At 34.7% G+C, this 15,019-nt stretch overlaps 1 protein-coding gene and 1 long non-coding RNA gene across 8 annotated transcripts in view; one reads left to right on the top strand and one right to left on the bottom strand.

Annotated features, from left to right (window-relative positions):
- Nucleotides 1-15,019, top strand: part of LOC102161811 — a 194,452-nt gene that overhangs the window by 123,980 nt on the left and 55,453 nt on the right. The gene's annotated exons all lie outside the window — the stretch shown is intronic.
- SAMSN1 (SAM domain, SH3 domain and nuclear localization signals 1) overlaps nucleotides 1-15,019 on the bottom strand; it is a 77,866-nt gene that overhangs the window by 13,870 nt on the left and 48,977 nt on the right. For 2 of the 3 annotated variants that reach the window (XM_021070817.1, XM_021070815.1), the window contains exons 2-6: nucleotides 13,669-13,740; nucleotides 9,140-9,289; nucleotides 6,947-7,076; nucleotides 4,552-4,703; nucleotides 1,291-1,500 (exon numbers count right to left, since the gene is read on the bottom strand). In XM_021070817.1, coding sequence (XP_020926476.1) covers nucleotides 1,291-1,500; nucleotides 4,552-4,703; nucleotides 6,947-7,076; nucleotides 9,140-9,289; nucleotides 13,669-13,740 — 714 coding nt within the window. The remainder of the gene's footprint in view (nucleotides 1-1,290; nucleotides 1,501-4,551; nucleotides 4,704-6,946; nucleotides 7,077-9,139; nucleotides 9,290-13,668; nucleotides 13,741-15,019) is intronic. The other variant, XM_021070816.1, reaches the window with a different exon arrangement.

Raw genomic sequence — 15,019 nt, forward strand, 5'->3', positions numbered from 1 at the left:
TTCTCAGGATGTATATTTTGTCTATCATTTGCATCAGTATATATTAGTTTAAAATTCATAGGCTTCTGATTTTAAAGTCTGCATGTTATTTATGTAACCTCTGTTCTCGCTAACAGAATAAAAATTCAAAATGAATTTGAATGCTTTTCAACTTTCTCAAAAATTCCTATTTTACTTGATCATAATATCCTTATTTTAGTTACTGAAACTGAGTAAGAGGAAGTATAAAAGTTTTAAGTAATCGGAAAGAACTTACTGCTAGCCTTTTATTTATTAAAAAAAGGGAAAGTGTAGTGATTCTTTAAAAAAAATAAAAGCACTAGCACTGAATTACAACAGAATAATAATAATAATAATAAAAAAACACCAAATTCCCATTCTGATGTAACTATCTAACTGCGGGTTCTTGAGTAAGTTATTTCACTTCCTTAGACCTTGGTTTTTCATAGGTCACAGAACAAACAGTAGCTGAAGCAGGATTCAAATTTGTGCTTCCTCCAAGGAATACCCCACTTTGGGAGGGGGGGTAGCAAGAGTAATATTGGAAGCCTGTGGTGTCTACAGACAGGAATATCCCTAGATAATTCAGGAAAAACCATTAAAGAAAAATTAATTGGCTATTGTCTTGATGAATTTTGAAAAGTATCAAAGTACCACCATATTAATTTCAGAGGTGGATTGCAAAACAGAAAATTGAATGAGGCTAGGCATATTATATATGCATGCCATTTAACAATGTAGATATTTTATAAACATTTTCTAATAGAATAAAATAATTGGATTATAAATATAGACAACACAGTTTCCTTAACACAGTCATTATGGGGGTTTAATGATCACTGTTTCCTAACAAATTACTTTAAAAACAAGTTTAGTTATATTCTTTTGACTTGCTTTTGATCTGTGCTCTATAGAAAATATGTTTCTTTTCATTTTCCCTTTCAATTCTATGTATTTTTACCTTCCTTCTTTATATTCTCTTTATCATTCTTATTTAGATATTTTCTCTGGGTCTTTCATACTCCCAAGTGTATTGCATTTTTCACTGCAGTTTCTCAACTTTGATCACAGTTGACTGCAGGTACCATTAGCATTTAGTCCAAGGGATGGCCCATCAAGACTTGTCCTTGGACAATGGAAGTAATAAAGGATAAATATGAATTGTTCTTGAAAAACAAGATTTTCTCTTGATGTAAGTCAATTACTTTTTAACAATACAAACACTGATCCATTACCTCAATTAATCCATCCACATGCCATCAAAATCAAACAAGTCATAGGTTTGCTAACCTGAAGGTGAATCCTCTCTAAGAACTCCTGCAGAGTCTTGGGTTTTTCCTTTCCACTTCTTTTGTGTGCCTTTATTTTCTTGGGGGCTGCTTCTTCTTCTTCTGAGATGACATCGACATAAATAAATTTGAAGTTTCCCACTTTATTGTTCAGCATTCCAGTCCACATCCCCATTGGCGTTTTGCAGATAATGTCTATGATATCTCCTTTCTAAAGGCAAAGAAATATACAAATTAGGTTTCAGAGAAACTCTGGTGTTCTGAAAATTGGCAGAAAGAATGGAATCATTGAAAGTTAGAATAATGAGGACATTATGCTAAAGAGGGTTAGAGTTAGAAACATGTCTAAGAGGAAATTTCTTTTAAAAGTTTAAGGAAACTATTTATTAATAATATTGAAGAAAACTCCAACATGCTTGAAGAAAACTCCTAAAATGTATTTGATGATGTGTTTATGTTTTTGGTATTGTACCAACTTATATTTGTAGAGCAGCCTATAGTTTACAAAACATTTTTGCATACATTAAATCATTTTATGCTCACAACACACTTCTTGGATATATATGAGGTATCTTTATTATTCTAAATATTACATAAAAAGAAATGCAAGCTTTAAATAATTTCCTAAGAGCTTATAGGAAGTTAGTGGCAGAAGCAGAGCTCAAGCCTAAATTGTTAGAGTTTGAAACTGATACTCTTTTCATTCATCCTGTTAAAACAATATATATGTAGCAAATCCTAAGCCATTGTGCCTGGAGGGATTCACTTGTGAGGGGAAGAAGGAGAAATCATAGTGCTTCTAATTTATTGGAAAAATTCATCTACAGTATAAAATAAACCCACCTAAAATATTTTATCCATCTAAAATAATACAGCTGTTCAGAACTTTGTGCTTACCAAATATGTAACAATTACATAAAGAATATTAAGAATAAATTATGCGTCTTAATTATTCTAGATTAATATTTAATACTTAATCATTACTTAATACTTAGATTGAGCTCCACAGCAAAGTTTGGATTGAAATGAATGCAGTGCATTGGGATAGACAAACCAATTGGTCTTTCTCTTTATTCACACTTAAGACTAAGACTGAAGGCTGCCAGTTACTAGCCAAAGCAGAAAACTCCACAGGAGTATTTTCTAGTAAATCAAGTTGATTTTTATGCAAATACACTCTGCCTTTAAGAGTCAAGGTTACTCCTTTGAGATTTATAACTTTCTACACCAGAAAAGAGATTATAGATTCTGACATTTTTGCCTTTTTAGGGATATACCCTCAAAGAAACAAAGCATTAAGTCTGCTACTAAAAATATTTTTCCTGATACTATGTGAATGTGTATCCTTCCAACACAAACTGTATTTGTAATTGTAGAAATTAATGTAATTAAAAGACCTGGTCTTTCCAGTTTATGATAGTCTTTGTCTGACCCTGTGAGCTGTTTGTCCAGTTTTCTCTGCTTTAACTATAGGGAATCAAATCCTGGGTAAGATGGGATCAGCTAAGTAGACCTAGAAATCCCAGGAAGCTCTAGGGGAAGTTTCGAAGCATAGCAGCCTTCTACTGTATCTTTCTTAATATTCTTGCGAAAAGCATATATTCTAGGAAAGCCACAAGTCATAAGAAAAATCCAGTTTCATTTTGGATAAGGCCCTTGATGGAAATAATAGTATTACTTAGTGGTGACTCTGGGATTCTTATTGTGTCTCAGGAGAGTTCCATAAGTGTCCCCTTAGGCAGCACCAGCACTGGTATATTGGCTTGCTATTGCAGGGATGGTGAAAGCTACCTTGTGTGAATTAAAATGTTTTCAGTCTATTCCTTTCTACTGCCCTCCCCCACAATGGTTACTAGGCTATAATCATCCTTTCCCCAAGACTTGAACTTAGATTTCAAATCATTTCATAGAAATGAATAAGGAGCTAACTGTGGGGAATAATGTTTTCCTCATTCTCCAGGTGAGTTCACTCCAATTTGATACCATAAAAGGGATAAAGAAAAAAGCTGAGTGCCTTGAATGTTAAATAATAATCAAATATTTCATAACTTATAATAATTATTGGCTAGCATCAATTTAGTGTTGAGTATAGAAAATTCATAATTTCTGTCTTTTAGCTATAGCACTTTATGTTACTAAAAGGAATAATTTAACATCTATAATATATTTTAGCAATAAACCTTTTTTATGTATACTAGTGTAACATTCCCTCCCCTTGAGTGTAAACAGGACTATGAAAATGATGGATTTCACAACTGTAATTATGTTTTGTTATATGACAGGAGGGGACTATGCATATGTAATTACTGTCCCAAATTAGTTAATTTTGGAAATAAAAGGGAGATTATTTGGGTGTTTCTGACTTAAACATGTAGGAATTTTTAAAAATAAAGAGATTTGAAGCATAAGTGAGCCTTTCTCCCAGAGCTCATGAAGCAGAAAACTGCCATGTTATAGGAAGGACCATGGCAACCTCAGGGGACTGAGAGTGGCCTCTAGTTTATATCCAGCAGGAAAACAGATGCTTCAGTCCTACAACCATGGGGAACTGAATTCTTCCAATAGCCAATGAGCTAAGAAAAGAACCCTGAGTCTCAGGTGAGATCACAGCCATAGCTGACACCTTGATTTCAGCCCATTGAAACCTTAAAAAGAGAATCCAGTTGAGCCCACATATAAGACTTCCAGTACTGTAAAATAATGATACATTTGTGTTATTTAAGCCCTCACAGCAAAAGAAAAGGGACATAGAGGATAGAGTGAAAAGGAGATTCAAGAGGGTATACCTTTGAGAGAAAATTGTCAGATTACTCATGGGATTTGCAAGTACCAACTTCAATACTGAAATTGCCCAGCCAAGTCTGGTTCCCAAAGCATTTGTTCTGCTGGGCTCTTGACTGATATTTCTATTTTCTCTCCCTCTCCCTGGCTTCATTATTTTTACTCCAGCAGGTATCAAGTAGAACTGGGTATCTCCAGCAGCTTGTGAGAATTTTGGTTTTCAGAAAGATGTAGGCAATTCCTTCTCCCCTAATAGGCTCTGATTCTGCATTATCTACATAATTCAACTTTTGCAAATAGCCTCAAAAAACTGATCACCTACCCTATTTTGTTTAAATTCCTACCACAGTAAACCAGTCTCCAGTTCTACTGTGGTAAAGAACACACCCACCCCCTAGTTCCCCATACTTGCACTTCCTGAAGCAGATCACACATCCAGCCCTAGACAAACATTCAGAATGCAGGTATGATGTGAACATACCTTGATTTTGAGGGAGTCAGTGTCATAGGGACTTGGTGTGAAATCCGTATGTACTCTGGCACGGCCACAGAAGGGTCCTGAGTAGGGGCTATCATCATCAAGCCGAAAGCTGTCCCGGTTACTTGTACCATCTGAACAGCTTGTTATACCACCTGATGAAGGCAAAGCACAGGTTAACTCTTCTCATTGAAGGATCATTACATTCTGAACCAATACCTGTACATAACTAAGCAGGAATAACGCTATAGCATTGGATGCCAGCCTCTCGGGGGGGTTCTAAGTGACTGATCCCTGTTTCTGTCCCCCAGTCATTCTCCATCAGTGACTTCTGTCCTCTAAGCCATTTCTGATCCTTCTCCAGTCAGTCTGACCTTTCTTTCCTCAACTAAAAACCCAAACACCTTCTTACTCCAGTCTCTATAATCTGATCCAGTAGCACAGGGCTTTGAGCATTGGATACTTGCTAAAGAGGCAGACAGTATGGATTTCATTCCCTGTACAAGCCAGATAATTAATTTTGTACATGTAAACAAAGACAGAAACCTATAGCAACAGTTTGATCTTTGTGTGCTATTGATCAGGAATGGTCAAAGCATAAGACCACAGAGTTCCCTAAAACTTTTCACTATGTAGCAAAATGCTGTCCCAGACTTCCTATTGTGTACCAAAAGTCATTTTGAGGCAGCATCTCAACATCTTTTGCTTATTGTATGAGTGTCAGGGAAGGAAGAGATGTGTTCCACTGTACTCCTAAAGGTTCTACACTGTTTAAACTGAGTTTTAAAACTACCCCAAATTCTTGTTCTCTGGTTATCTTCCTTTCTAATTTTGAACCCTAAAGGGGGAATAAAAGAGAGATCCCCATTATGATACCTGCCTGAGGTCAAGAATGTCTCCCTGTGGAAGTAAGTCTGAGTCTCCCTACCACTCTCAGTCGTCACCTCACTTTCTCCTCAGTGTGGCCTTTTGGTGCTCTGGCCTATGAGGCAACAGCCCCAGTGTCTCTACCACTCATTCAAATATGTATAGAAATAAGGTAGATATCCTTAGAGATGCCCCATGTTTATATGGACTGGTGTACATGAAAGGTAAGTCACATCTAATCACAGAAATTAAGTTGTATATGGTAACTGCTAAGTGGACCACCATCTCCTCATGCCCTCCCTTCCATGACCACTCCAGCCCCTGGCTTTCTGTGGTATATTCCAGTTAATAAAATTCCCCCCACATTTGGCATCACAATTTAGAATTTTAAAACTTCCAGCAGAAATGAATACTAATGAAATCTGGACTTCACACATACAAAAATATATCTCTCAAATGTTTCTATTTTAGCTTTTTCTTTACAAAATAACTGTTCTCCAGCCAATAGGAAAATAGGAATAAAATTCAAGATATTTGCAACATCTGGTCTTTGTGACCCATTGTCAAATAACGGAAGCATTTGATTTAAAATGAAATGGAAAAAAAATCTTTGGAAAAAACACTTAAAAGCCTTGGAAAGATTAGAGGGATGCATAACAGTATACATATAAAAAACTATAAAGCACTCTATAGCATCAGTAGTTTCATTCACATATTTTAGCAGAATATGTGATTGAAACCTGAGTGACTTTGTTAGAAAAGATGATTTTAGAAAATTCCTGTTGAACACATGCTGATTCCTTTTTTTTACCTAATTGATGATATTCCTACCATTTAGTATTTGCATAATCCTTCACTCTTTACTTACCAGTGCTAGGTATAAACCTAAAATGTAAACATTAGAATTGATACAAATGTTCTGCTATTTTCATAATACTTCAAGAAAAAAGAAATGAAGGAAAAAGTGAGAGAGGGCAGGACAGGGAAGAAATTAAGAAAAAAAAGAAAAATGAAAGGAAGAAAGAGAGAGAGAGGAGGAGGGAGAGGGGAGGGAGAGAGAAAAGGAAGAAAGGTAGGAAGAGAAAAGAAAAAGAAAGAGTAAGGTGAGAAGGAGAAAGGAAAAGATAAAGACAGAGAACAGGATTTTGGTTATTTGAATACTTCATGTCATTAAAAAAAATAAATAAAACTGGACTCCAGACAATGCTAGTTCTTCCTAGCACATGTTATTTTAGGGATTCAGATTTAATCTCCCAACATGATCTTTTCTGAAACAGATCCCTAAGGGTCCTGCTGACCACAGTGCCAAAAGTTTTGAAATAATCTATAATTATAATGTTATGCATCACTTTAAATAATATCAACTCTGTAGATTCAACACAGCCAACACTTTCACTATTTCTCTTATCAAGTAGCTGGAATTTTGTTGCTATTTTGATGAAGAAGCCCAAAGGAAATAAATCGGTTGTTTTTAATTAACTTAACTCAGACCTCCCAGCTAGGATCTTATCCCTCCTTTTTATAAGCTTACTTGATGAGCTCTGCCCACTGTAGAGGCTGTCCATGGAGTCACTGGCTTTCAGGGAGCCCTTCTCTGTATGGTTTCCAATCATGGGGTCACTATTCCGATACGGGAGGGCATCTTCTCCATCTTCCTCATCCTTCAGAAAATCATATCAGAAGTTAAATGCAAAGAACTGACTTCCTTGAGGACTTTTACTGTGTGCATTGATTTAACAAACAAGACACATTTTAGCAGTAAGATACTTAGGACTACATCAACATAAAATATGAGTGTCATTAATCTTAAGTTCAATTTCTAGCAAAACATTTTATGATATACTTGGAAAAATTCTCTAAATGAACCATTCTGCATTATGGAATTTAACTGAAATTATGATAGTTCATTTTTGTAATTAGGGTGAATATCATATCAAGACTATTTAATCTGAAATGTTAGATTCATTAACAAGTGTGCTTTATCTGTGAAATTACTTTTATTTCTTCATGTTCTCCTTATCATCTATTTACCACTATTACTAATCCTTTGAGATCTGATATTACAAGATTAAACTCTGCATAGTTGCTTCATGTCAGTTATTTGCACCCCACCAGATCGCTAGATATGAATAAAACATGCACACTTTGCAATTCTAAAGCAGAGTTTATCTAAGAAGCTTTACAAATCTCATACGGTGCTTCCACCTAGTCAAATGAAAAGCAAATCTTGCATAAAATTAGGAAAGACATACAATTTCAAAAGAAATTACATCTACTAGAAAACACCTCAAATGTTTTCCAGATTTAGATGATTTCAACAAAACCTATGAATCTCTTAATATTCATCACAATATAATTCAATAATCCTCATTTTTGAGCATTTCTAAACATTGATCAAACTTCACAATACACATATGATGTACATTCAGTCTGATTCTCTGCTTTTATCCATTCCCTTATTCATTTGTTCAGTCATTCAATGCAAGTTTGTAGAATACCTTCTAGGTATCTGGCATTGTTTTGGGAACTGGGGACACCATGGTAAACAAGATACAGGGTCCTACCTTAAATGAGGTACATTTTAGTGTGTTAGGTTGTGTGTGTGTGTGTGTGTATTTGTAGTGTTTGGGGAGGCTTATGTAAACAAAATGAGCAAGATAATTTCAAAGAATAATAAATTCTATGAAAGATATAAAACTGGGTGATGTGGGAGGATTAGCTACTGGGATTAAGGTTGTAGGAAGGTGGACTGAGGGAGTAGGCTCCTAAGGCCTCCTCCATCAGGTAACAGAAGCTCTGAATTCTTGACCTGAATGATAAGAAGATGTGATGTATATGAAGACTTGGAGATAGTTTTCCAAGCAAAAGATGCAGCAAGAACAAAATAAATACACTTAGAACCTGCTTGAATTATGCAGAGGAAAGCAAGGCCAGTGTAGCTGGAGCTGAGGGAGAGCAAGGAGATTATTAGGATATGAGCACAGAGAAGTAGACTGGAGCCAGATCAGGAAGGGTTTTATAGACCACCTGTGGTGACACTGTCAATATGCGTTCAGATCTCTTCCTAAGGGATCCTTCTTTACTGATAGCCCCATATACTCTCCTCTGTATCAAATACTATGTTGTGTGGAAGCCATGTTCCAATGATGAAGCAGTGGGACCACTATTTGTGTTCATTCTGGTGGGGTGTGGGGATTCTCTAATGGAAACCTTTTTTTCAAAGACTTCCCATTAATCTGGCCAAAGCTCTCTTAGAATAATGTTAAAGTCTGAAACTTCAGTGATCTTCCTTCTTCTTCCTCTCCTTTTGTAGGTGTCAGATTTATTTCTACATAAAAACTTGCACACCAATATTCATAGCAGCATTATTTCTAATAGCTCCAAAGTGGAAACAACTCAAATATTCATCAACTGATGAAAGGATGAATAAAATGAGGCTTATCTATAAAAGGAATATCATTTGGCAATACAAAGAAATGAAGTACTAATGTTTGTTACCACATAAAAGACATGTTCCTCACATACTACATGAGTGATCTTTCTGAGTCTTCCGTTTCCTCTATTAAAATGTGAGTGATAGTACTTTCTTCCACCCAACTTTGGGGCACAGTTATTGAAGGAGTAAATAGACTGACATCCTTCATAAACCACCAAGTACTTCTGTCCAGAAGAATAACCTGTTGAATATTAAGAAAAATACCAGTGATTAACAGAGGACACTTACCTTTTCCTCAGAAAGGGCTTTGATGTACTTTTTACCCGCTTTTTTCTTCATTGTCCAGGAAATAGCTCTCATTTTTTTGCCTAAGCCTCCTCCATTATTTGAAGTTTTGTTTTGTTCTCCACTTTCATTTGTGGGTTCCCCTTCATTTACCTAGTTAGAATTAGTTACAAAAGGCAAAAGAATAAAGCAATGAGAAGAACTGATCTGAAAACATTATTAGAGACAAAATTCAAAATTTGTGGCCTTCTGATACATTCTATGCAGCAGCCTCCAAAATTTCCAAACAATATGATATGTAATACATACTTTAAAATGTGTCTAGGCCTAGTTACCTGTGTTACAAACTCAGAAAGTAAAGCTTGTGATGTTGAAGGACATGAAATTCACATCTGAGATTATTAAAGACAATTTTAGCTATTTTTAACTGTAACTGCAATGTATACATCTAAGGATGACCTGACCCCCTTGCTGTACAGTGGGAAAAAAAAAAAAAAAAAATAGTTGTGTAGCAGAATCACTTTAGTCCTTCCTATTTTTGTGATGGAAAAAAAAATAGAATTAAATACAAACCATAATGAGTGATTATGTCTGCTTAGATGAGAGGTTATTTTATTGGAGGCTTTAGAAAGACTGTAGCATCTATCCATGCTAAATAGGCACTAAAATACCCTCTTGCTTCTTAATAGAAATTGAAGTGGTCATAGTTAATTTTTAAGAAGTTCTGGAGTTAAATCCACAGAGAAACATGCACATTTCTACCATTTTCAAGCAATATTAATTATGAACTGGTTCCAGTCATTAGTACAGAGATATTTATGTATTTCACATACTATACTAATCAAATCTTTGTTTAGACTGCTTCTGACCTGTGCTTATTAAGAATTTTATTAAACCAGTGACTTCTCATCTAACTCAGAATAAAACAAAGTTAACAGAGCACAAGGCTCTATAAAAAATTAATATAATGTGACATAATATAATATACATTATATTACATAGAGTGCACATGGAATAAAAAATATACTCACCACCTCACCCCTAGCTACTTCTCAGATTTCTCTTGCTCACCTTAGCAGTGGTTCTCACAATGGGGATCCAAAACTAGCAGCATCAGAATCACTTGGGGGCAATTTGTGTTTTAACAAACTCTTCAAGTGATTCGGACACAGGGTAAAGTTTGAAAACAATTGTAATTGAGACTACCATCCTAGTCTCCTTGCTGCTTCTCTTTCATGTTCCCATCAAGGTTTGTATTTGGTTTTGCCTTTGGCTTCCCCTAGATATCCACAGATCTTTCCTTCACTCATCCAGGTTTCTGCTCACATGTCAAGTAATAGGAGAGAAATTTTCTGATTGATCAGCCTGTTTAAAATAGCCCACACTTGTCCATATTCCCTGTATGTTTATCATGATTTATTCTTCTAAGCACTTGACATTATCCAGTAATATATTCATTTGTTCATTTTGTTTTACTGCCTGCATCTCCCACTGTGATGTATGCTCCATGAGACTAGGGGCTTTACCTGTTTGATTCATTTTGAGTGTCTAGAATACCTCCAAGAACATAACTGACCCTCAACATTTTTTGAATAAACAAAATTTATATAAAACTTTGGAATGGTTTGGTTTTTTTTTTTTTTGAGGACATATTTGAGTTACATAGCTTAATATCCTAGATTTGCAAGAAAGGACCCTTGAAAGTCATCTAATCTAGCACTGCCCACCATTCCCAATATATTTCCTGAATATAAAAAATCATGGGAAACTTCTCATTAGTGAACTTGAATATTTTAATATGAAGGTTTAACCACAGAGTTAACATCATTATTAATCAATATTATGTTTTGCTTCATATCTTACCCCAAATTGCCTATGATAAATACGAATGGACAGCCAATTTAAGCCCTCATTGCACTTTATTAATTTCTACATTCAAGGTTATAAAGGCAAAGATTCTTTGCTTAATTCAAAAGCCTTGAATAAAATATAACTTGGAAACACTTTAAAATTTTAGTGTTAGACTTTTCCTTCTGTCTTTACTCTGCATAAACTTCCTCTTCATTATAAAATTACAAACTGAAATAAATAAGGAAGTATATTATTTTGTTACTATCTATGTTAACTTACCATAGCCTAAACTTAAAAAAAGGACCGCAAATATTTTTAATTTCAGGTTTTTCTATCATTCTTTTTTTTTTTTTTTTTGTCTTTTTTTTTTGCCATTTCTTGGGCCGTTCCCGCAGCATATGGAAGTTCCCAGGCTAGGGGGCGAATCGGAGCTGTAGCTGCCAGCCTACGCCAGAGCCACAGCAAAGTGCAATCTGAGCCGCGTCTGCAACCTACACCACAGCTCACGGCAACGCCAGATCGTTAACCCACTGCGCAAGGGCAGGGACCGAACCCGCAACCTCATGGTTCCTAGTCGGATTCATTAACCACTGCGCCACGATGGGAACTCCCCAGGTTTTTCTATCATTCTTTACAAAATCTTTGAAGAAGTTATCTCAACATTTTTAATAGTTTTCTATGCTATTCTTTTTCATAGCTTGAATCACAATTTTATTTATAAAAATCTTTAAGATCTCTCTCCCCCAGACTCCAGGACTCATGAAGTAAAGATTTTCACCTATATTACAACAATACTTTATGAGTGGTGAGAGAAATCCTATCATAGAATAGATGTTTAATATATATTGTTGACTGAATGAATGATAGTTTACTAAAAAACATGTGAACTATTTTATCAAGTTCACTAAATCCTTTCACAAATTGCTAGGCCACAGTTACTAATCAATGAATTTGAATGAGCCTAAGAAATTTTTATAGGTTAACTCGAGAATTATAAACTTAATAGCAGTAGAATATATCCATGTATTATTATGATAAGTTGAAGGTTTCTACAATATAATAACTTAAAATTATATAAGGCTTCTCACTATTTAAATACATATATTGTCTCATATTATTTACAATTCTGTAAATATTGATAGGCAATATTGTTATCTATAAGTTTATCTGTGTATCCATGTATGTAGACAAGTTTATCCACAAGTTTTTATATATGTAAATATATAGATGAAAAAGTGACATGTAATATAAATTGTACACACATATGCATATATATATGTACTAATGGAGGTATTTATAAAGTAATAATGTCATTTTCTTTCCACTTTTTTGCCTAGAATATCCATTTCTGAGAAAAATATTTAAAGATATTATAGGTAGATATATATAAGAATCTGAAAGGTATTCTGAGAAATGATAAAGTGAATTCTTTATTAAAAAAACAAATATAAAAATGCAATATCTAGAATGAATAATTAAGAAGTGCATAAGATCTGGATCTCCCGCCATGGCACAGTGGAAACGAATTCGACTAGGAACCATGAGGTTGTGGCTTTGGTCCCTGGCCTCGCTCAGTAGGTTAAGGATCCGGCGTTGCCATTAGCTGTGGTGTAGGTCGCAGACATGGCTGGGATCTGGCATTCCTGTGGCTGTGGCTTAGGCTGGAGGCTGCAGCTCTGATTGAATCTGTAGCCTGGGAACCTCCATATGCCACGGGTTTGGCCCTAAAAATGAACAAAATACAAAAAAAAAAAAAAAAAAGAAAGAAATTCATAAGATCTAAAACCAATCTATCACACAGGAGGTCACTGAATTAGGCTCAATGATAAACATATATTTTCCCTTTTCTCAGTTTTCTCAGTATATACCCCTCCTCTCTACTATTTTATTAGTGGTTATACCTTTCATCAATCACTTTATCACAGATGGCCCATGGTTTATAAGAGAGTATAACAGTATCGCAAACTTTGGACAAGATGTGGTATTCTGCCTTTGTCATTTATTATCTATATGGTTTAGAAGTTATTTTACTCAAATGCATTTCTTCAATGATTAAAAAAAACAATAACAGTTTCTACCTATAGATAGAAAAAGTGCTTAGTGCTACTTCCCAGTTAATGCTCAATTAAATGTAGTGATGATGATGATGATGTAAATTTAATTTTGGGGGAAGCTTTCCTTAAGCTACATTTAAAGTTTTCATGGTTTGCAAATGTGTATGAAATGGTTACCACTGAGACATTTCAATGTGTACAGAAGTGTAAGAGTGCAACTGAGCGGCTTATGCTCTCCTTAACAAATTCACAATTAAGCTATTTAATCATTTCCTAAATTAAAGTAATTACAACTCACATAACATTTAACATATATATTGTTTTATAGTGGAAATGCTCAGAAAATTTGGGACTGCTTGTGTTGCTTTAAATTGTGACTCTCTTCTTAAGCTGGTGATCTACCTTCCCAAACATCTGTTAGGCTTCTTAAATAACTTTTTACTTTTAATGCCCAGCATGGTACTAGGTACTAAATAATTGTTTGTTCATTTGTCACAAATACATGTGCAAAAATGTGTTTTTAAATATATATTCTTTTTCTTACTGTAATTTGCAAAATGACACTGGCTTCATAGTTTTTCTTAATGTGCTTGCATAACATTCAGAAAAATGGAATAAAATACTAACCCCAGTTGAATCATCTGGTTTTGATATGGAATTATTCCGAAAACGATCAAAATTCCCAAAACTGCTGCTGCGCTATAAAATAGGAAAGAAAAAGGAAAGGAAATTTAGGCTTTGTACCTTTCACTGATAAAACTGCTAACTATATTAGATTATGATTCAATAAGCTTCAGTCTCTTGCAAATACAGGATTAAAAAAGCTCTTCTCCCTGGAATATCTAAAGGCACTGAAGGTATAACTATTACTAACATTGTAATATTCACAGTTCAAAAAAGGTCTTTGTATGTTTATGTTATAGTGTTAAGCTCTGTGAAGAAAATCTATTAAATTATTTTTAATTTATAGTGTTAATTTTACTCTTGGAAATGGCCTGTATTGCTAAACAGCCAAGCAACCAATAAGGAAGAACAAAGCAAACAAATAAAAACAAGTATTTGAGTAGTTGCCTCATAAAGATCATATTTGTCAAAAAACCAAAAATAACACCAATGCATTTCCCATTGCTAACTCTTGATAATTTGAAACTCTCTTATTCGATGTTAGAAAGAAAAGGCATATGCACAGACCTATTAATAAACTGAAAAGAGCATTTAGGCATACACTGTCTAAGCTTGGGAATAAGACTGACTTTTTCCACATTTAACATAGAATTACAATGAGACCTCTGGGTCAATTTCATTCACTAGTTTTGCGAGAAAGCTCAATATGTTAATAGAAGACTTGTTCTCCTACTTTTTGCCTGCAAGGCTAAAATTTTATTCTTAGGTAACTCATTCTAGACAGGTAATTATAAACAATTCCTGATATGCTGCAAAGTAAATTATTCTCCTAAATATATTTTCAAAAATCTTTAGAGTCATTGAGTCAAAAAATTGTATTTTCTCACTATTTAATTTTATACATTGTTTGGGATGATGGATATCGGATATTACAGACTTTACCCATACATCTCAAGAATATGTTCTATCTTTAAAACTTTATCTCATTTCAAGATTATAATATTTTCAAGGTAAACTGGTGGTACTGAAAAATAATCTAGTAATTTGAAAAGTTAAAAATGGGAGTCAGTAACCTATGAAGCTTTGTATTGTCCTTTTAAAAGTCACAGACTTTTCAGTCCTTACAAGGACTCTTATCCTTATGTCTCCCTACTAGCTATCTTTAAAACTCCTTGTTTCCCTTTTAAATGAGCTGAAATAAAAAGAACCCAACATGTGACAATGGGTTAGCTTGATAGACAGCGTGATACAGAACTGCGCCCCAAGGATGATGGCTGTGTTAGACACAATTAACGCCTTTGGCTGACTTGCTACCCTGCTGAACAAGTTCTTCAGCTTGTGGCAAGAGGAGGGG

Source organism: Sus scrofa, chromosome 13 (assembly GCF_000003025.6).
Source record: "Sus scrofa isolate TJ Tabasco breed Duroc chromosome 13, Sscrofa11.1, whole genome shotgun sequence".
In the NCBI taxonomy this organism is placed as follows: domain Eukaryota; kingdom Metazoa; phylum Chordata; class Mammalia; order Artiodactyla; family Suidae; genus Sus; species Sus scrofa.